This window comes from Leptodactylus fuscus, chromosome 1 (genome assembly GCF_031893055.1).
Source record: "Leptodactylus fuscus isolate aLepFus1 chromosome 1, aLepFus1.hap2, whole genome shotgun sequence".
NCBI classification, from domain to species: Eukaryota; Metazoa; Chordata; class Amphibia; order Anura; family Leptodactylidae; genus Leptodactylus; species Leptodactylus fuscus.
In genome coordinates, this window is record NC_134265.1 from 308,709,943 (window position 1) to 308,734,183 (window position 24,241).

At 39.9% G+C, this 24,241-nt stretch overlaps 1 protein-coding gene across 8 annotated transcripts in view; it reads left to right on the forward strand.

Annotated features, from left to right (window-relative positions):
- Nucleotides 1-20,390, forward strand: part of FAT1 (FAT atypical cadherin 1) — a 198,483-nt gene extending 178,093 nt beyond the window's left edge. For 3 of the 8 annotated variants that reach the window (XM_075258798.1, XM_075258797.1, XM_075258800.1), the window contains 8 exons: nucleotides 2,328-2,790; nucleotides 4,258-4,411; nucleotides 4,500-4,610; nucleotides 4,937-5,568; nucleotides 8,139-8,273; nucleotides 14,662-14,721; nucleotides 16,719-16,754; nucleotides 18,887-20,390. In XM_075258798.1, coding sequence (XP_075114899.1) covers nucleotides 2,328-2,790; nucleotides 4,258-4,411; nucleotides 4,500-4,610; nucleotides 4,937-5,568; nucleotides 8,139-8,273; nucleotides 14,662-14,721; nucleotides 16,719-16,754; nucleotides 18,887-19,518 — 2,223 coding nt within the window. In that variant the 3' untranslated portion in view covers nucleotides 19,519-20,390. Of the gene's footprint in view, nucleotides 1-2,327; nucleotides 2,791-4,257; nucleotides 4,412-4,499; nucleotides 4,611-4,936; nucleotides 5,569-8,138; nucleotides 8,274-9,956; nucleotides 10,014-14,661; nucleotides 14,722-16,718; nucleotides 16,755-18,886 lie in introns of all 8 variants that reach the window. The other 5 variants (XM_075258799.1, XM_075258802.1, XM_075258801.1 and 2 more) reach the window with 3 other exon arrangements.
- The last annotated feature ends 3,851 nt before the right edge of the window (nucleotides 20,391-24,241 follow it).

Here is a 24,241-nt window from a genome sequence, read left to right on the forward strand (position 1 = left end):
CTCATTGTTCTTCATCTCTCTGGCTATGAAGTGTTCATATGAAAATGAATTGTATTTTGTTATTTGCTCACTTGTCATGTTCCCTTTTCTATAAAACACATAAACTTGTTTTTTTCCGTAAAATTTGCATTTCCATTATTGTGCGGAGGAACATTTATCATTACCAGATAACAGCGCCGCTGGAGACGTAACCGGTGAATAAAGCGTTATTAGTTTGTGTCACTACAACATTCAATGTTGATTAGCTTTATTTACAAAAATGTGACAACATGCATTTCCTCTGCGGAGGCATGTGCAGGCGCATCAGGCACGTTCACAGCCAAGTCCCATCTTCGTGATCCTTTCTGACAAGTTTGACTGGTTCCTGGCGCGCACGAGAGACCTTCAGTATGGGACTTGCCCCTCGTATGACACCAGCATCATTCTCACTGATGCTCTTTTATGAGACGTGACTTGATTGACGTGGCACGGAATTGTGTGGTGACATTTGTAGAGATTAGTATTCAATAGGATCAGTAGCAACGCACAGAGGCCAACTGGGTAGCAAGATAGTGGTGCAAAATCTGTAACAGGGTTATACCCCAGCTGTCACATACCAATTATAGTACTGGTGTTCTGTTATACAGCCATTAAGAGAACATTGGATATCCCATCGTCACCTCTGCAAGTAAATAATATTAGCAGTTAGCATGTAAAAGGATTTCCCCTCTACAGGAACATATTGCATATTGCCATATCTGATGGGGTCCGACTATTAGACCTCCACAGCCCTCCGAATGAAAGGGGCAACTCCTTCGAATCCATAGTGATGCTTTTGGACGCCCACTGTGCAGGGAACCATAGTACGTAGTAGCCTCATCCACAGAGATGCAATAGGATCAGTAGCCACACACAGAGACCAACTTTGGCTAGCAAGATAATGGTGCAAAATCTGTAACTGGGCTACATCCCAGCTGTCACATACAACTTATAGTACTGGTGTTCTATTATACAGCTGCAAAATCATGGCCGCAAAATAATGCGGTGTATACGATCCTAACTCCCATTGAAATGAATGGGAGTGTTTACGGCGTGCAAACTCTCACACGCCATATACGTGCCAGATCACGCAGCACATTACATCGTGTGAATGCATAACTTAGTAAATGACAGACCATACAGATAAGTTTCTTAGAAGATAATTCAATAGTAACCACCGATATGGCTGAAATTCTTGTCATTTATGCCAAAATTGGCCGCAGCTGCAAAGTAGAGAAATATCATTCTCTCTGGCAGTAAATAAAACATAATAACTAAACTATCGCTGTTCTGATTTACTAGCTTGTAGCCATTTCTTTATTTCTTGGGTGGAAGTCTATTTGTATACTCTTATACTAATGCACATCAGCGGACTAGAAGCATTGTAAAACAGTCCATCTAGTGATGGACAGCAGGGAATCCCATTGACTATAACGGGGTTGGGTGTCCATTATGTTTTATCAGACATGGCCAAACAAAAAAGTTGAACTTTTTTGACAGGCTTTTTGAACCAATTGGAGCCTTGGATTCTGATAAGATATCTCTTTATCCTTGACTTGTACAACGGTTGCGATGTTTGACCTCTCATAGGCAGTCAGTATTAAACAGAGCATTGAAACACGTATGTATTAGTGTAAGCAAACACTATGGAAGAGTGTAATGGGAGAATGCATGTAATGTCCCTTATAAGATAAGAAAGGATAAGATAAGATAATCCTTTAATAGTCCCACCATGGGGAAATTCAGTGTATTACAGCAGCATGGATAATAGAGTAATATATTACAAGAAAGAACACATACAAGCTTAGAATCGCAGATAGAAAAGATACTAGGAGTCATAGCAACTAAAGAAAAAGAAAGACTTCAGGATCACTTAGTTCTCTGTGTGGAGTGATCTTCGCTTAGCCTGATGTTGATTATACAGCCTGACCGCGGTTGGGAGTAAGGATATCCTATAGCGCTATAATGTCTTCCCTGTTGTTATTGTTTTGTTGTTGTTGTTGTTTTTTTTAAATGTAGATTGGGCCTACAATGTATTTTTTCTCCTATCAGTATGTATTTGTAGTATGGTATGAAATCCACACAAACACAGGGAGAACATACAAACTCCTTGCAGATGTTGTTCCTGGCAGGATTTGAATCCAGGACTCCAGCGTTTCAAGGCTGCAGTGCTAACCACTGAGCCACCGTGTTACCCCATGTCTCCTCTATAGTAACAGAACATGCATAGAGCCATGAAGATTAAAAATAAGGTGTAGTTTGATAAGCTGAATGAATCCTGTTTTAATTTTATCTTTTCTGCCTTCTAGATTCACGGTGGAAAGCTGCAGTATAAGTTTGACTGTGGCAGCGGTCCTGGAATCGTGTCTGTTCAGAGCATCCATGTTAATGATGGCCACTGGCACACTGTGTCCTTAGAGGTTGACGGTAACTATGCCAGACTAGTCTTGGATCGTGTCCATACAGCATCCGGCACCGCACCAGGAACTCTGCGGACACTCAACCTTGACAACTACGTGTATTTTGGAGGTCACATACGTCAACAAGGTTCTAAACATGGAAGAAACTTGCCAGTGACCAATGGTTTTAGAGGCTGCATGGACTCCATTTTTCTCAATGGTCAGGAGCTCCCTCTTCATTCTAAGTTAAAGAGCTCAGTGCATATAGAAGAATCTGTGGATATTTCTCTAGGATGTTCTCTGACTGCTGCCGATGCCTGCTCTGGCAATCCCTGTCACAATGGTGGGGTATGCTCCCACTTGCCCAATGGAGGTGCGTCTTTCTGTAAATTGTATTTCTTATTGTAAATGAGCCTTATGCATAGCATAACTGTGTTTATTTGTTGATGTTATTTAATACTGTGCATAGGAGACCGTATATTCCAAAACTGCTGATTACCAACTGTACACCATGTTCCCTTTTGTGCAGTAAAGTCTAGATTAGAAAATCTATCTTCAGTTTTTATCTAGAGCCTCGCATACGATCAGACATAAAAGAACCGATCCGTCATTTTAATAGCGCTATTGTTAAAATATTAATGGAGCCACAATACAATACTGATTTTATTTAAAGGAAGGTAGAATGAATACAGCACAGAGAAGAGAATCATTGTTGTATGCTAGAAAGCTGCATTTATAAGGGAGTGCCCAAAGTCCACATCCTTGGCCTTATAAAACCATTATGGGCATTTACAATGTCCTAATAAATATGTTCTCCATGATATTGACACATGTTATTTGTCATGTTTATGGCATCCTAAAGAGAGCTTTGGCAGAATCAGCAATTTTGTTAGGAAATAGCCATTCATTGTTGTAAAGGAAAGCGATATGGATGTTTGTGTGAAAATCCCAACCGGTATTGATAGCTTATTAGGATGTATTGATACTAGCATCTGCTGTCTTGATAATTCCTTATTGGATTTTCCTGTCACATGAACAGCAGGAGAGATATCTAACTACTTTAGAAAAGTACTTTCCACTTGCTTAATAAGAGCGTACTAAGCTGAAGAGGCCTCTCTTCTCTATTAGTTATGAGCAGGAGCTGTATCAAGAGTGGTTCTTTTCTTTGAAGAACTGGCCATTGACTATAGTGCTACGAGAGTGCTAACACAATCCCTGGTAATATCTGGGGATACTATAACCACAGGGCAAATGGTGCGACTGCACCAGGCTCCCTGGCAGTACCCCTTTCCTCCCAGTGGTGGCGCCATTTTCAAATGTGTTAGTGCCCCCTGTACAAGAAAACTTTATAGATAGTCATATTTAGCAAAACCAGAGGTGGGTTTTGGTCATAGATGACCTGCTAGAGGAGAGAGCCCTCTACTCCTCTACTCCTCCTTGACTATTCATGGACCTGCACAGAAATTGTCGCATGGACAGATCTGAGCAGGTCAGGAAACCAGAAAACAAGGCGTCAAAGCACAGAGGAATAGTGATGTAAGTGTCCGGTGACTAATCTGGGGTCTGTTTTTATTTTATTGGCTTGTACTCAGGGTGGTCTCTCTTTGTAGGGTACACTCCTGAAACCTTTGCTCTGAGCTCATCAATGTGTTAAAAAGGTCTACTTAATATCAGCATTGGGACTCCTAGCATTAAGTCATTTATCATCAGCTTGTCTTAAAATTTTGGAAACGATTTTCCAGCAGCCCAAAAGTTAGAAGCTGATATTGCCCTATCCCCTCGAACCCCTATCTACATACTAGTGCACGTAAGTCACCCATTGTTTGTGTTTTGTTTTCAGGTTATTACTGCAAATGTACATCAATGTTCATGGGCACACACTGTGAGATTGCCGTCAATCCCTGTGCCACTAACCCATGTCTGTATGGTGGAACGTGCATTGTGGTAAAGGATGACTTTTTCTGCAAATGCAGAGGGGAATACAGTGGCGAGAGGTAAGTTATCACTCTCGCTATTTTATGTGACAAGACAGTAAAAAACATGATTTATGCTTATTGTACAATAATATGTCTTATATTATAGATGTCAATTGGGTCCATACTGCAAAGACAATCCTTGCAAGAATAGTGGTAAATGCATTGACAGTTTGGATGGTCCAGTATGTGAATGTGAATCTGGTTTCCATGGAGAAAGGTATAGAATTTAATTGCTATTTATGGTGTCAGACTTATTATTTTATATACTATATTGATATTGTATATTGTCTTAAAATGGACCTCCTGACTCTGCGCTGTATCACTCCTGTGTTATTCCTCCTAGACTTTTATGAATAAATTGCCAACTGGGTGTTACCATATCCATCCTCAAAGTGGTGTGTTATGTTGTGAGCATTGCTTAGACAGTTTCAGAGTGTGCAGGGACTCTTTCCTGCCAACACCCAGTGGTCAATATTCAAAGCTTATGTAAAATTTACATGTATAGCTTTTACAACTAATGACAATTCTTTCTCTACTCATTAGGTGCCTAATTGACGTTGATGAATGCCAGGACAACCCATGCTCTAATGGTGCCCTTTGTGAGAACACCTATGGCTCTTACAATTGTACCTGCAATCATGGATATGGTGGAAAACACTGCACAGACATTGCCCTCAATAAATACGTCTCCACCTCCTGGAATATCAGCCTGGCTGAGGTTATTGGAATTATTGTGTTCATAGCAGGGATTTTCTGTGTTGTCGTCATCTTTGTCATCTACCGAGTGGTATCCAATAAGAAGAAGAAGAGACAGCGGGAACCTGAAGATAAACACTCCGGGGCTACTTCAGCATTTTTACATAGACCATTTTTAGATCCTAAAGTTAACAAAAATATCTACCCAGATATTCCACCACAGGTGCCGGTCAGGCCCATATCCTACACTCCAAGCATTCCAAGTGACTCTAGAAATAACCTGGACCGAAACTCTTTTGAGGGATCCACCATTCCAGAACATCCAGAATTCAGCACTTTTAATCCAGATTCTGTACATGGACATAGAAAGGCAGTAGCAGTTTGCAGTGTCGCTCCAAATCTGCCACCTCCACCTCCGTCTAATTCTCCATCTGATAGTGACTCCATACAAAAACCAACCTGGGATTTTGACTATGATGGTGAGCATGGATATTATTTTACAAAAGTTATAGATTTGTTTCTGTGCTATTGCCAGTTATTCCACATTGGGACCCTTACTTATGTGATATGCTGTAACTGAGAGTAAATGTAATGTACTGTCATATTGGCTGCTCAGAAGTTTTGATCGGTAAGGCCAGACCAGGGCTAGACTGAGGAATTTGGAGCTAATCTTGAAGTAGATTCCACCTCAAAATCAGCTCCAAAAATAGACAACCTGCTTCCTATTGTTTTCAATGGGAGACAGTGATGGGCACTTATTTTTTAGCACACTGCCCAATTGTGACATGGTTTCCACATGGCTAATCCTGGTTATCCATATTGTATCTGAGGATTATTAGCGTACAAACACCCCTCGGAAAGCCCAAGTTCTGCTTGGACTTTCTGCCATGAGTTCCACAGGGCCAGTTTTTAGAGAGGAATTTGTCACGAAAGACCACCTCAAATTCCTCTTCAAATTTCTCCATGTGAACCTGCCTTTATATTATCACTTGTTGTTGAAATGAAGGGGCAGAAGTGCCTTCCTAAGTGTAGTGCTCCTTCAGGAGGAGGTGGATTGGTGGTAGTGCAGGGGTGGTGGGAGGAAATAGGGGCCGCTCGTTGCAGTTTGTGTGTATAGCACTGGCGGGGGGCGTTGTTACTTGCTGCGGATGGGTACTGCTACTGTGCATGGATGGGAGTGGCGCCCTTGGTTGCATGGCGGGGAAACTGCTCAGGCAAAGCATTTGTGCCCCTGGATAGCGCGCGGGAGGATGGTGCGCAGGACCCACTTTTAGCGGTTCAGGGGGGGGGGGCAGCCACGCGAGGCAGGGGGAGCACGGGAGAAGTGTTGCCTCTCCGCCAACCCGAAGACGAAGTCCGGGTAGATGCTAGTGATTAAACTGATATAAACTGATATAAAAAGTAACAAATTGGGGGCCACACGGTGGCTCAGTGGTTAGCACTGCAGCCCTGCAGCGCTGGAGTCTACGGTTCAAATCCCGCCAAGGGCAAAAAAACATCTGCAAGGAGTTTGTATGTTCTCCCCGTGTTTGCGTGGATTTCCATCCCATACTCCAAAAAGACATACTGATAGAGAAAAAAAATGTACATTGTGAGCTCTATGTGGGGCTCACAATCTACATAAAAAAAGTAACAAATTGAAGGTCAAGACTTTTTATGAATAGATAGCCTGTATAAATTGTTAAAGAGGGTTCACATTACCATTATACAAAGTCCATTGCTCTGATCCAACACAGGATGAGAGCAACAGACACTAAATAACAGATGCATATGGAGCCCCCTCTGTTGGGAGTCCGTCTGCATTCACACTATTGTAAACAATACGATGGAAGCTTTCTTCCATCATGTTTTTTACTTTTCTTCCATTCTTAAAGTAAATAACCATAACGTAAGAAAGTGTCCATCATGTTATTTACATTAGAGTCAATTGTAACAGAAGGGGGCTCTGTCTGTGTCCATTGCTATGCTACCATTAATGTCACCCTGTTAATAGCAGTAGCCCAACAGAGTTTCCTTACCTTTCTTCTGGGAAATATGGAGAAGCAATGTAGAACATATGTAAATGGATATTATTGATCTTTCACAACCTCCTCTCAGTAGCCTCTAGAGGATTTAACACTTAGGGCCCATTCACACGGAGTAAAGTGCCGCATGACCTGGCACGTATACGCTGTGTGAGAGCAAAATCACGGCCGCAAAATAACACAGCGTTTACAATCCACGTATACGGCCTGCAAAATCTCACACGGCGTATACGTGCCAGGTCACGCGGCAAGTTACTCCGTGTGAATGCACCCTAAAGCTTGTACTTTACTTTAGGCAGTAAAATCCTGAACAGGACGATCTTTTTTCCTTTGTGTAAGTGACATCTTACGATGTTTGACAGTACCCTAACCTGACAGATCTTCTCCATAGCCAAGTTTAATTAGAACCCAACACATAGGCCTTGGCTGTAATATCATGAACTTTCCCCAGTCATCAGAGTGACAGCTTGTACTCTACTATAATATGCACTCATTCCTAATTTATTGTACCGTTGAGCACTTTACTGTGTGTTTTGTGTCTTTTTATACTTTATTTATAAGCTTAATGTCTGTGTATACAATCTACACTTAATTATATATCATAGATTTAAGGATAGGTTTGTATGTTTTTCAAGTTGGCTTCTTTGCCATTTGGAATCTCATTTCTCTTATCTCAGTTTTGTGTGGCTCAATATAAGTTTTGCTATATCTGTGTATTCTGTTCCTTTTAAAAGTAAGCAATAATCCACCGAAGAATGATATACACTGTTGTGCCTATGTAATCTCAACAAACCATTGAACCAAATTGCTTTTTTCTGCCTTGGAGATTTGTTCTCTGCGTTGTGTCATTTCAATTATTATATCATTTGAAAGTAATGCTGTGATTGTTACTTTGAAACATATTTTATTGCTGCTTTGCTTGAACTGAACATCTACAGACAGGCCTTTGGGAAATGATCAAAGGTAGATCTTATTAATTGAGTGTCCTTAACATTGTGACATTGTCTCTTCTTTTCCGCTTTCAGCTAAAGTTGATCTTGACCCATGTCTTTCAAAGAAATCTCTGGATGAAAAGCCTTGTCATCTCTACAATCCTCGGGAGAGCATGTCGGAGATTCAGTCTCTTAGTTCCTTCCAATCAGAATCCTGTGATGATAATGGTATGTATGAGGTTTTATACTTGCAGACATATACATATGACATTGGATATATAATACTTTCCCAAGTCACTTGGGTTGTTTGAAACTTTTAGATCCTGAAGTATGTGTGATAGAAAATTAGTTCCTCTAAAATTGTGTCCTTCACGTCTTGTGAAATGGAATGACTCAGTTTATTACATTTTTAGAATTTTATCAATTATAAGGTGAAAGGTTAGTACAGGATTGGAATGAATCTAATGGCTCCGAAAAGAATTCTTACACTTCAAAAGGTTTTATATGGTCACTAACTGTTCAACAAACTTTGCATAAATCAGTAGTATAGGCAATTATAAAAGCATATTGTAATATATCTTATCAGGAGAAAGCGCCTCTTAATGCTCTTATCAGGCTTGGTCCGATGCTGGAGCTAAATAGGAGCTTTCTTTATGTGTCTGACTGAGAGACACGTTTATAGATCAGATTCATCCCTAAATACTGTTGGCAATATATGTTAACTAGAGATGAGCGAACACTGTTCGGATCAGCCGATCCGAACAGCACACTCCCATAGAAATGAATGGAAGCACCTGGCACGCAGACTTTGCCGGCGGCCGGCCGCTTAACCCTGGCCGCTTCCATTCATTTCTATGTGAGCGTGCTGTTCGCTAATCATCTCTAATGTTAACTAGTCTGTATCCAGCACTTCAGAGAGGAATGCAAGTTACCATAGAGCCACAATGGGGAAAACTGCTAAATAATGCAAAATATAATAGCCAGATTAGCGCTACCCCCCATGTACTATTGATATATACAAAGTTTGTTAGGTATGCTTTAAACAAAGATAACCTATCCTTATTGGCAACAAAATAACTAGTCTAATATGTACGACCAGGTTCAGTTCATTAATGTATGGTTGATAGTGGTCCAACTCCCAACCCCTTCTGATCCATAAAATTGCCATGATCCCTTCATGTCCTTTATGCCCTTGTAAAGATTGAAGGGGCTGAAGCACTCACTGTGGGGTCCTAAACTGATCATACGTTGACAGACTATCCTCATTCTATATCTCTCCTTGACTTAGCATCATGTTCACATCCCCACACCAGAACAGTATAAAATATATATATATATATATATATATATATATATATATATATATATATATATATATATTACCTGCTATAATTTAATTTATTGTGGCTTTATCCATAGCTCTCTCAACCCTACAACTTATGTTCAAGGGTCTAGAGCTCTTCAGTATTTTTGTGTTTATTTTAACGTTCATTCTAGAGCCCTTTTAGACATAACGCTTCAACAAAACCTACTCTGTGGAGGACTCCAAGTGAAGCAACAGAATGCTGATTTCCAGTTTGGTGTAGAGTCCTTCTAGCCAGGCTCTCGTGTATAAGAGCTACTCGTCATGATTAGTAGTTAATTAAACCTTCTTGTTAAGGTTACAGGCTGGCGCACTAGAGCAGATGCGCCCTCATTTCTTATTTTCCTTCCTAAGGACTTAACTGTTAATCATGTACTAATGTTTGTTCTGCTTGTATAATCACTGGCTGAACTATGAAGAATGGGAGCCGTAGAGCATGTCGACTATAGACGGTCAACAGACTGATAGGGGGATTTGAGGCACAAGTTGTCTATTCTTGTGGGTCTCTCGTAAAGATGTCTCCTTTCTCTCTCATGCTGCGGCCACAGTTCCTATATGGATCAAATCACCTCTGAGCGAAAGCAGAGTTTGACAAGGGGCTCATTGTAAGTTTGATGGAATTTGTAATAAAGGAAGTGGTAAAAAATGCAAAGCAAATTTATATATAGATGGATAGAAAGCCAAACAGATATATAAAGAACAGCCCTAGGACCAGATAGAGAAATAGCATTGATTTGGAGCCATGAGATATATGGAAACAAGCAATAATCTCTACCCTATATTAGTTTTTTTAGCTGATTTTAATTCTCTATATTTATTTCTCAATTCCAGATTTATTCCATGTCCCTAAGCGATTTATAGATTTTCACATCATTTACTCATACTTACTGTTAATGTGGATGTACACTTAGATTTTAGTATTATAGATCACTGTGATATACAGCAACCATATTCTAGATCTATTTCTCAGATTACTATAAAATCTATAAGAATGCAATGCTGCTTCCTTTATTGCTTTTCTTTATTGGGTTTAATATAACTTTATATACAGTACAGTACATATTCTTTTAGTTATTACGTTTTGAGTCCATGTGCAGTATTGTGTTTCCTGGTGCCGTGTTTTGTGTGTATATTATTTTGCATAAATATTACTAAATGTTACGGAAAAGCAATTGAATTAAAATGTATAATGTCTTAAAAGGGTGTTCCAAGACTTGACTACTCTTGACCTATCCCTAGCCTAGGTCATCAATAGCTGATCAGTGGGGGGTCTATCTCCTGATCAGTGGGGGTCTATCTCCTGTCACCCCCCTCCCTCACCCAAGCTGTTTTCAGGAGTCAGATTAAACACAGTTTAGTAACTGTACTGACTGCAGTCCTATCTTCAACCTTATAGCTCTATGAGTTAACAATATTAAAGGCAGTCTGTCCTTTTGTCAATCCAAGCCCCTGTTACCGAGATATCACCATTTTTGTCAATATACAGATGAGCTGTTTGGAGCAATGAGGGTACTATTGCTCATCTCTTTGGAGCAATGACAACACCATTGCTGCTCCAAATAACTCATTTGTATATTGGCACGAACTAACAAGAGAGGAATCAATTCACAAGCAGAACACCATTTGATTCAGGGCCTGGCTAATATGCTGTGTCCTGGTGACAGACCCCCTTTAAAGTCCTGGAATACCTGGACATGGATGGAAACATGACCATGATCAGAGCTATAATATTTGTATCTGTTATGATGATCCCAAGCTTTAGAAATCTACTTGATCAATATTCCTAATATGTCATGAATATGCTCAACACATTGACTTGGAATATATTTGTATATGTATCATGTAACCTGACAGTAGTTCCATTAATTCCAATCTAGATAACATACTGGTGAGTGTGATTGATTGGGAATATCTACATCTATGGCTAGGACTAGTTACAAGACTTTGTGCATTATCCCATACTGCAAATGATGCGGGATAATGCCTGTTTTATGAAAGATAGATAGATAGATAGATAGATAGATAGATAGATAGATAGATAGATAGATACTGTAGATAGATGATAGATAGATAGATAGATAGATAGATAGATAGATAGATAGATACTAGTCTTGTTCTTTTTCTGTACTATGCATCATCTGTTGGTAGTCTACAAGCCACGCCACTCATTGAAGCGCCTTCACCGTGAAGCATAATAAGCAAGTGTCAGCATATACTTCTTTTGCGCACATATCAATATATATCAGGCATAGTATGATATCTAGTATCTTTTAGACTAGTTACGGTAATATCACATTTAAATCGGAGGCCAGAATTTTCCTCTAAACATCCACGTTGTATCCTGTATGTATTGCTATATGAATGTGTGGTGGTTACATGGTTGGATTTGATGTTCCCGGTGCTTTGATTCTGTTTTTAAAGTAGCCAAAGACTATAATAATCCCATCACTGCCATTATGTGGCCTAACAAAGGATCCTAAATGAATGGGTGGATCTGTAGTTGCCCTGCGCGTCGCTGCCACCAAATTATAGTTCTGCCTGTATTCTTCACTTACAAAGTCACTATGCTCTGGGCTTTTCCGGATAGTAGTACTGATCCTGGGGGTTTATTTTTACATTTAATATCCAGGTTTAAACTTTTATGTGACATAAAAGACGTACGGCTAAATTTCTGGGATGCTGCGTGTGAACCTCTTCTATTCTGCACAGAATTTTGCTTGTTGATCTCAATGATCGTCATAGTATTATTTTTTTGTTTTCCATTCTTTCTGTATTATAGTGATTTATGGTAATGTTATTTGCATGCTCTGATAATTGTATTATTATGATACTAATATATGGTTGTAAATGGTTTGAAATATTTAAAGGGGTTGTCTAGGATTAGTAAAACAAAGAGGCAATAGTTATTGACTGCCGTGGTTAGATGAGTGAATATGGCACAAAGAAAAAGTAGTGGAAGGGAGCAGCAGGGTGACAGAGCCGGAACAGCATGGGATCTAATATCTTCTGTTATTATGTTATACAATTCCCCGCCATTGCCCCGTTTTTGTTAATCTTGAACAACCCCTTTAAGCTGGATCGTCTACATTCACATATTCCCATATTCCTCTTCTCTTACTTCAGGTATGTGTGTATTGTGCTTGTACTTACTGTGACATTTGAATTAATTTTAATACAGTATTATGTTACAGAATGATAACTTCTATTCATATACACGACAATAGGGAATCATTCTATTATTCTGTTAGAAATCAGATTCAATGGAGAACCGAAGATAGTACAGTATAAATAAGGCAAAACTACAATAAATAAAACCTAAATCTACAGAGATTTAGCCTGAATCCTATCAAATAGACAGTATAAGGAGAGAAAAAACCTTAAAGAAATTATCTTTTATAGACTCTCAACATTTTATCTGCACAGGTTCAACACCTGGTACCCCAACTATCAGCTTCTCCAGAACAGCGCGGCTTACAATAATGTATACTTGCTGGGTGACAGTGGCGTAACTACCGTGGTAGCAGTGGTAGCAGCTGCCACAGGGCCCGGGACATTAAGGGGCCCCGTGACAGCCGCTACCGCTGCGTTTTTTTTTTTTTTTTAGTAGACCATTTAATAGGCCATTACAGGCCCTATTTACTTACCCATCCTGGCTGGGCTGGGATTGGTAAGTGACACCGCGGGCCCCACAAACACTATCATTATATGTGGGGGTCTTTGCATAAAAAAAAAACCCATAAAAAACACTGTTACTTACCTCTCCACAATCTGGGCAGGCCTCAGGCCTAGTTGTCTGACATCTCTGACGTCACATGAACCCGACCTGCGTCCCGGGTCATGTGACGTCCAACATCATTGAAGAAGGCTGACAGTGGAAGCCAACAGCGTAGGAGCCGGGGGGAACAGGAAAACAACAGGTTTTTTTTAATGTTTTTAATGTCTCCAATTATTATACTCTGGGGTGTGAAAAGACCCCAGAGTGAAATAATTGTTTATGGGTGTCCACAGTGGAGCATAATACTGTGTGCAGGGGCCACTAAGGGACATAATACTGTGTGCAGGGGCCACTATGGGACATAATATTGTGTGCAGGGGCCACTAAGGGACATAATACTGTTTGCAGGGGCCACTATGGGACATAATATTGTGTGCAGGGGCCACTAAGGGACATAATACTGTGTGCAGGGGCCACTGAGGGACATAATAGAGCACGGAGGAATGCGGAGGAGGGGGTCGGTCAAGGTCTTCAGCGTCGGTGTCGGTTGAGGGGGGCATGTCTAAAGTTCGCCACGGGGCCCTGCCATTCCTAGCTACGCCACTGCTGGGAGATGTGTGGCTCACTTGCTGTACAAAGTGTAGCAGCAGCTTTAGGTCCTGCAGTGCTGTCCTATACTTTGTAGGGCAAATGAGCAGCAGGCTTCTGGTATTTAAACATTATCAGGAGCCATGCTGTCCCAAAGCAGCTGGTCTGTGAGGGTCCTGGGTGTTGGAGCCTTGGAGATCTAAAATGTAATCTAAGATATGGCCTCATCACCAGCATCTGTCTCATCCTTTATGGACCTTTTCTACCATCACCATTGTGTAAACCTTCTCAGTGAAACTGACTGACCATGAAAGCTTGCCCAAGGTAGTTCACATACTGTATATACATAAGCCTAATACAACAAGAGCTTCTAAAGTTGCTTGTCTTTTGGTTCTGCACCCCTAGTAGCTTCTATCTTAGTGAATTGGAGCAGTTGTTCCATCTGCTTCCTGTATATATCATAAGGGGAACTCTCTCAGGATGAGATCGATATGTAATACACTATATATGGTGATATAATACACTATCTGCTTATGGTGCACAACATTAACATGCAATTCCAAAGGTGATTGATCCTACAGGAGAGGTAATGATTGTATTTGTGCAGTGGTCTGTTTCTTAATACCTTATATTTTAAGGCGTTCTCAGAAGGACTTTAACCTTAAAGATTTACCCCTATGTGCATACTTTATGTATAGCAAAGCACTTGTCCCTGTAGTTTCCTTTGTCTATTGCTTAACATGTAGTTCAGCACATTGGCATTGTACAATTATTATTACATATATAATATTTCTGAGCATAGAGATACACGTTAAAGGAACACTAAACCTAGAAATAAGTGCTGGTGGGTAATGCAATAGTCTGTGTCATAGCCGATAATGAATCGCATTCTTGTATACTTACCTACATAGGCTTGTTTTAATGTGTTTTTTCTTCTTACCTTTTACAAGCTTCCATTGTGACAGTAATACACCTTGTCAATGCTGTTGTTGACTCGGTGGAAAATGAAGGTATATATGTGTATGTGATATTATTGCTGTGCTTTACATTCTGGCTGCCTAATTCATTGTATATGACAACTTTGCATGTCTGTATATGGATGCTTGTTCGTCAATGTGATAACATTGTCGCTCAGTAATGTATATATTACCTTGTATACCCTATGCTGTATTAAATAGTCCTGACCTAGTTTATTCCTCTATGTTATTCGAGTACTATATAAAGTGTGACGTTTCCATATGACTGTCCTTTCACTGAATCCGCTGTAGGTAAACAAATGTAGGCGTTTTATGATGGAGGAGATGGTGATGGAGTATGTCATATGTTTGTGTATTTAGCACATAACACTTTTCATTTCCAGTAAGACTTAAAGTTATGGCTGTAAATCTCTGAAAACTATACTCCGAGGATGGAGGAACAGATGCTTAGCTAATTTGCTCGGAGACTGTAAAATAAATAAATTGATACAGATCCTGAGCTTGTCAGTGAACACATTGGAGCTGCCAGTCCAACCGATGCAAAATCCAAAGTACACACTCACCAGAGGTGCAACATGTTGAACTTCCACAAGCAACACATCTGGCCGATTCTTGGCTTTTCCCCAGTATGCCTTATAATGGATCCCGTGAAAGAGGCAGTCATTACGGAAACCATTCCCTACGTAGATTGCCCTGATGTTCCTATGTTTGTGTACAATGCATATCTCTCTAATAGTCTGACGCCATGTAGCTATAATACAGAATAGACTGAGTTAGAGCCCGCGTTTTATAGCTTCTAGAACTTTTCTAAAAAAATAAATAACCAATAGTTTCCATTAAAGGTCCTTTGGCTGCAACTGTGCGGAGCTATAATGTTATAATAGCTGGTAGACTGCCATGCACAATGAAAACTTCACAATAAATATTCCGTTTTCCAGTTTTTTATGGTTCTGGTAGGGTTTCTCAAGTTCTCAGCCCCTCTTTCTTATCTGTAAAATGGCCATTAGCTGCTCAGACTACTCTGCGCATATTGTGCTCTGAGTCGCTGAAGGATCGCTCATTGTGAATAAGTTTTTTAGCTATTGAAGTATTAATTTCGTATATAGTAGTGCAGAGAATTTCCATTCCCCTTCTATATATTCCTAAGGATCCATTAGCAGACAGACTAGACTGACAGATCTGCGGGACTATCATAGTCTGTAGCTTGTCATCAGATTCTTCCCCTTGTGAATCCAGTAATGACAGTGCTAGGGGCAGGGAGAAGTCCAGCCTTGTTCACATTCACATCATATAGAATCTTTCCCAGCTCAGCTATGTAATGTATTACATAGTTGTTCATTCATGTTATATTTCATTTCCATTTCATCAACCACTTTCCCCTTTAGATACAGTGGTTCAATGTGTTGACTTCCTTCAGTTAAGGGACCATCTAACTGAGGCCCATTTCACATCTGCATTTGGTATTCCATTTGGGGAGTCCACTTGGGGACCCCCAAATGGAATACCGAACACATTAAAAAGTGGTGAGCAATGAAAGCACATGAACCTCATAGACTATAATGGGGTCCGTGTGTTTTCTGCGTGGTGTCCGCACGAATCATGCGGAGAGAAAAGTATTCCAAGCAGCACTTTTCTTTCCGCATGATTCGTGTGGACCCCGCGGACCCCATTATAGTCTATGGGGTCCATGTGCTTTCATTGCTCACCACTTTTTAATGTGTATAGGTTTCCGTTCAGGGGGTCCCCAAGTGGAATACCGAACGCAGATGTGAACCAGGACTGAGCTTTTTTTGACCTATAGTAGATTCCATTTAGCCAATACCTACAATAGTGCCCAATGTGATACTTGTTATAAGCCTTTATCTTCTATATACACCTTTGTATGTGCTCAGATCAACACCATATACAGGTTGAAAACCGTCCTGTGAATAGAATCCTTTAAGATGTTTCTATGAATGTATTTGGTGCATTTACAGTACATGTCTAATGTCAAATATTTTTTTTCATTCTTTTCAATTTTGCCTTCAAAGAGTCTTTTGCACTTCCTGAAGTCAGGAATACAAGAGGTGACTTCTGCATGTTGCTGTGTACTTGATACTACTAATGCTTGTTCAGCTATTTGTTTTTGCTTTTTATTAAACCTTCACTTGCAGCATTTGTGTACACGGAGTTGTGTTCTGCACAGTCTGTTGCCGTGTTATTACATGTTTTATGTGTGTGATGTATTGCATATATTGCAGAATTTTACTGTGTTAGGCTTTGCTTTAAAACCTTGAAACAGATCATTTTTACCAACTAAAGATGAAAGACGTCTTTGAACATAAGTTGAGCTAGAGAATGACATGACTACTGCTATGCTGACAAGCTGCTTATACCTCTCTCCGCTGTCAGAGCCGTCTCCGTTCAGGCATTTACACCAGACTGGCTACCAAGAAAACATAAACCCCTAAATGGGGGATGTCAGGCAGCATGTCCGTAGCAACCAGTCTGTCATAATTTACTGTGACCTTCAAGAGACTAACTCATAAATTGTTCTGTCAATGGGAAAATCGTGACGTGTCATGTGTTGTCTTTTCCTAATCCTTACCACTGAGCATAAGGCAGAACATATTGCTCAGGAATAATATAGTGCGGGGGATTTACTAAACTACGTATGCCAGTGTTCTAGTGTAGATGAGTGTAAATCTGGCACATCTTTGGCGCACAGCCCTTACCCGCTCCAGAGATGTGCCGCATTGTTCCTCCTGGGGTTGGATGGAGACCAGGAGGAACAATGGGTGGGGTTGGATGGAGACCAGGACAGGCCCCGGGCCTGGCAAATTTACTATAACTCATACCAGAAAACTGCTGAGAGTTATACCTGAAATCTACACCAGTTCACATTAGTGCTGGGGAACTCAAACAACAGAGAAGTGAACCACTAAAACACCTGTTACAAATGGAGCCCAGAGGATTAACTGTAATGGGGTTTGTCAGGTGTCCACCATTTTTAAATTAAGAGCGGTGGAGGAAAAAGTCCATCCAGGACGTATTCCTTCACTGATTTTCGGTGGACTCTGCGATGGAGTCTCCAACAGAGATGTGAACATAGCCTGACAAGTGTAGATTTAATTTCTGGTGCACAGGGCTAGACCTGTAAGGGATTGTAGGGTTATAGGTTGGACAAGATGGACTGATGTCTTCATCCAACCTCATCTATTATGCAACTATGAATTCTAATGCAGGTGCATCTCGTGCCAACCAGTGACTTGATTAAGACTGGCATACAGAACACCAGTCTTAATGGATTCCTGCTATAATTCCTATTATATAGATTCCTTAGTCTATTATTTTACAGTCTTTCATATACCTGTAGAAGAAGATAGTAGCCTAATCGTTTGGATATTATGCAGAGTATACAGATGTAGTAAGAGTAACATGACTTACAACTTAAGTTATTACTTAGAACATGACCTACAACACATTAACAACACTGTGGCACACAGTATTTACTCCACTCTTTCAATGGGAAAAAAGTCAAGTTAAGCAGTGCTACATCAGTATATAGCAGTTATATAGTACACTGTGCTGCTTATTCAGTAATGTCACTGCACAGTATAAGCCGCAACACAAAGCTATAAGAGTAGATGCTGGAGAATAGAAAAATATTTACTGAAAATAGAAAAATAGAAAAAAATTATTTTCAGCCATTTCTTAGTTACTCCTCCTCGTCCTTGAGACTGAGTTGACAAACAATATGGCCCCAGTTCCAACTCCTTTACGGGGTATTACTCAGATTTTCCAAGACCACTTGCCTAGTTATGCAGTGATACATCCCCTGTCCAGTATTGATGCCTAACCGTGTAAGATGTAGCTCTCAATGGTCTATGAAAGATGGGTGACATGCCCTGTCGGTGGCCATACGAGTACTCAACCAATGTTGCAGTTATCAGATAGATCTCAGAAATGATAACAAAGCTTTATAAATATTATAGGAGAAGCCTTATAAATGACATATATTTATGGAAGATCATGGATTTAATGGGAAAGGCCTATTGTTCACAAGTGAGTGTAGATGAATGTAGATCACGTAATGGTCATGTCAGCTTTGTGTTCCAAGGAAAGCTTTGCATGACAACGTACTAAAACATACGTGCTTCTGTCACTACTCTTGCTTTCAATGTTCATTTATTCATGTGCGTCTTGTCTGTCTACACAGGTTATCACTGGGATACATCAGACTGGATGCCGAGTGTCCAACTGCCAGATATTCAGGAATACCCTCATTATGAAGTTGTTGAAGAACCCGCTCCTCAATACACGGACCCAAATGCCATTGACACAGATTATTACCCTGGTGGCTACGACATAGAGAGTGACTTTCCACCTCCTCCGGAAGACTTTCCTTTGCCAGATGAACTTCCGCCTCTTCCACCTGAGTATGCCGAACAGTTCGACTCCATGCAGCCACCCAGCGAGTTGGCTACCATTGGCAGCTTGGGTTCATCAACAAAAAGTAGTCAGAGATTCAACCTGAATAAGTACCTACCACATCACCAATATCCAGTGAGTAAGTCAGAACCTCAAAGCACCACCAATGGAGATGGCAATAGCTACAGAGAGCCTTATGCTGCTTCCTACATGTTAGGGTACGGTAGAGACTATCAAGTCCCCATGGTGGACAACATGTCCATGTCAGGATACACTTCCGCAGCTTCATGCACTGATGTGTCTGCATGCTGTGAAATGGAATCTGAGGCCATGATAAGTGACTATGAAAGCGGAGACGATGGACACTTTCAAGATGTGACAATTCCTTCCCTAGATTCCCAACATCATACAGAAGTTTAACACCATAAAAAGTGCCTGGACATTTGTCAGCTTCAACATTTCATAGTAAAGTTATATCTATTCATTATGTATTATTGTTTTGTTCTCATTTTTATTCTTTTTTTTTTTTTTTAATTGTAGTGTTACTTTTTTTGCAATAATATGGTGACATCGATATGGTATAGCCGCAGTGCGTCATGCCAATAATAGTCTGTACGATGTATTTCATTCCTGGGTATACAATAATGAGGACAAATAGACCATTTTGGTAGGCTAATTCCACTCCATTGTTTTTCAGTTCCTATTGTTTGTTTTTTTTTGTTTCCTATGTTTTTTGTTTTTTTTTGGTTTTCATTTTATGAACACATACCACTGAATCATGGTAGCATGACATCTGTATTTATAAAGTGTGAAACATAATTTGATCTTCTTTTTCCAAATGTAAATGTAATGTACAGTTTTGATTTCAATAGTATGAATTAGATTTTGTAGATATTTTGTGGATTTCTTTCCTTTTTAACCATGAACTATCTCGCAGTTTGCCCTTTTACTAAGTTAACCTATTGTTCCAATACCCAGGGCTTGACTGTATCTCTATTCCACTGAGGTTTTGACTTCTGAATTTCCAGGTACATCTGCAGTAACAACTGTATATATCTGAGAGTAAGCCTGATGCTGCAAGGCAACAGCAGGAAATATGTTTATTGGAGAGTATTTTAGATTTTTTCCCTTCTTGGAAAGTGTAACGGGGACCTACTGCATACCTGTTTAGAACCAAAATCACCATGACACGGTTTTTATGGTGTCTGTATATTTGTGATGCAATGGTCTTGTAAAGGTTTTTACTGAAAACTACCATTAGCCAGTCTTTCTTACTGACAATAAATTATTTTAAAAAATTATGGTCTTGTGTTATATTATCTTTCTTGAGAATAACTTGTAATTTTAATAAGCAACCACTAGGTGTCATAACATGACTGCGTTACCAGTTGTCAATTCCAGTTTTACATTCAGCCTCGCTGCAAACACAAAGGGCCAGTGTAGATTTTACTATATATGAAAATGGCTGACAAATCTGCAAACATAAAATAGATAAATGTTTTCCCGTGAGGGAATGAGTATTACAGTTGGATTTTTGGGATTGTCACACAACTGTTTCCCTCCTAGGGAATTATTGAGGTCCCCAGTGCAGAAGTTGTAATGAAGCCCTGTTCTTAGTGGTGCTGTTTAGGATATTATAAATGTTATGTGGCAGAGGGACCTTTGGGTGCTGCTACTACTGCACCCCCTATAGCTAGATCTCTGGTCACAAACATGTGATGATAATAAAATCATTCCACTTTGATTCATTAGCAAATAAATGTTTCCATGATGCCCTACTTGTATTTGCAGAATTAATGCTATCATTACTATTCCCCATTATAGAAAAAAGACTTTAAAATACACACAAAATAAGGATGTCCTTTACTAGACTTCGGGGTTTTTTAGATCTCTGGTGGGCCAGTCCAACCCTAATAGGGTCTAGTAGGACAGTCAGTCTATATACTCTATTATGAGGAAGCCAGACGTGATTATATACAATAACCACATTGTATTACATCACTCCCCAGACCAGATACTTTACATAATCATATGTCATTTATATTATACTTGCAGTGTATTTTTTGTTTTTTAATACAGAATTTAATATTACATTATTGCATCCTCCTGTGAACTGTTCCATGATATAAAGTTGATAGAACCCTTACCAAGACTGTGGAGTTGGAGTCATGGACCTGGAGTGGGGGCCAAAATCGGCTGTAGACAGAGTTGAAAAAAAAAAATTACTCCAACTCCAGGTTAAAAATAAAATGATTAAAGCAGTTATCTGCTTTCAGACATTTATTAAGAGACCAATGTTATTGCTTGTATCATGAGACATATGGGGAAATTCACACTACGGTTATACACGTCTGTTGCTGTCATCTGTCATAGGTTGAGAGCAACGGACATTAGTAGTAGCAGAGTGACAGACACCGACAGAGCCCTCCACGTCTCTGTGTTATCATTGTCACTAATGTTAAAAACATCACGGAGAAAGCTTCCTTCTTGTTTTTTACATGAGATTGAATGCAGATGGACAACAGACAGGGAAACTCTGACATGACCATGGACTGTATTTCACATGACCATGGACTGTACATCACATGACCGTGGACTGTGCATCATATGACCGTGGACTGTGCATCACATGACCATGAACTGTACACCACATTACCATGGGCTGGTCATACTGTACATCACATGACCGTGGACTGTAGATCACATGAACATGGACTAGTCATACTGTATATGATATGACCATGACCTGTACATCACATGACCATGAACTGTACATCACATGACCAGGGACTGTACATCACATGACCATGGACTGATTTTTATCCACTGCGAGTAAACAATAAATAATAACAAGCAGAGATCTAGAAAACCACAAGGACTGATACAGAAAGTATATTGAAAAATTGCATACCTTTTCATTATATGAATAATAAAATAAAACCAGTTTCTAAATATTTGTCTATTTGTAATAATATTCCACAATTATTAGAATTATACAACTAATTCTATGAATAGTTTGTTACATATTTACTTTCATAGGAATCCATCACTGCTTTTTCATGAATTAGAGGATCTTTATTGCTTCTGACTGCCCATGGCTGTCACCCAGATATGAAGGAACTGTAGCAGGAATTAGAGTTGGGCTGTGGAAAAGCTGCGGATTCGGAGTCGTTCTGCACTGGAGACCCCTGATGTAGATGTAAATGCAGCTTTACTGACGTGCACACTTAGGTGAAGAAAGAATGAGTCCCATCTTGATATTGCATGTATGTCAGTGTGTCAGCAGCAGCTCAGTTGTTTACTGTGTATGTAGATGTAATATGCAGTAAATTAATATTAATAATCTGGCTCCTGTACATTTTCATTTCTCCAGTGCCATGCCTTAATGTAGATTTCAACTTTTGCTAACTAGAGGGATCCCTAGTGGGCCTGGTATTATATAAGCACATATTAAAGTCATTATGAGACTCCCCATTGATAATTTATATGCAGCTAACATCTCACTGATCAGGATCACACACAGTAATGTCAAGTGCGTAATTCAAGGAACAAGATCTCTGATCAGAAAAAGATTAAAGGGGTTTTCCTGGACTCACACATTGATGACTTCTCCTTTAAGTAGTTATTATAAGGTAGGTGATGGCACCCATACTCATCAGCTGATTGAAATGAGGAGAGCTGCAGTACCATTACAGGCCACTACACCATGGAAAGAACGGTGCTGTTGCTGATGGAGCCATGGACCCTTCAGTTTCCATTTCGGACCCCACTGATCTGATATTGACAGTCTAATAGGTCATTGATCTAAAATTCCAAGAACATGAGGGGATGAGAATAGTGACACTGTAAGTTCCACAGCAATAACACTGAGGGATTTGGTTACCCGGCCGTGTGTTCTCAGCCTTTGTTTTTTAAAGGCACATCTTTTGTAAGATGCCCTTTGGTTACAGTGTATATATTGGTGTGCCCAACCAAGCCACTTATTACTTTCACAAATTATGGTGTTATCCAATTTTCATTCCCTAGTACTCATAAAACCACACTCTTTACTTTCATGACCACACCGACAAAGGTTACACAAGTATATGTTCACTTCCTCTTCCTGCATTAGAGCCTTTTATTTTTACACTTCACTAGGTTTACATTAGAGTTGGCCTATCTGGTGTTCTGGTCCGTCAGAGGACCAAAGCAAAGAACAGACTGCTAGAACAGCGGTCACATACAGATCCCGATGGATCCTTTTAACTATAATGGGATCCATACAGTGTCCATTCTTCAAAACTGGCAGACAAAAAAGTCAGACTTGCAGCACTTTTTTGTCCAAACTGAGACTCCGACATAGATGTGAACATAGCCTTATCTTTTTTTTTTTTTTTTTTTTACTTGATAGGGGTCGTTTTGTAAAGAAATTCCATTGTACAGAGGCATAACCCACACAGGACACTCCCATAAGAGTCATATCAATGTACTGCTCTGTAACAGTGGCTCCTATTCAGTCTGAACCATCAATGTACATTATAAATGCACCTATATGAGGTGACCATTTGTAGCGAAACAGCCTCTATAATACTCATAATGAATAATTTAATTTATTAATGACATATTATTAATGACATAGCAGCTGTTTTGCAATAGTGCGGCCCAGTTACTACACAGTATACAGAGCCATACGCTTCTGTCTCTGTACACTATGCAGCTATCAGCTGATCCTGGAGGTGCCAGGTGTCAGATATTGACAAACTATCTTAAAGATAGGCCAACTATATGTATCCTTGAACATGGGCTGCAACCGACTGTGGCTCTAACATTCTACCTAGAACTACAGCGCACATTTATCATTGCTACTTACCAGAAATGTATCTATGGTTTCAGCACAGGAGGTCCAAACACATCCAAGTGGGACCCCAAGTCAATATTATCACTACACGGTGACCTTATAGTGGTAGATGGCTGCTTTACACAGGGGTCTCCATTTAGTTGAATACGTTGCAGTGATATTTAAAACTTACAGGTGATGTCTCTGACTGTAATAGATCACATTTCCATTCACTTCCCTTTGGACCACCTTGACCACTTCTTCTAGCTGTGACTTGTCTCTGTAATGTTTGCAGCTCCTCACTTTTCCAGACATCTGACCCACATT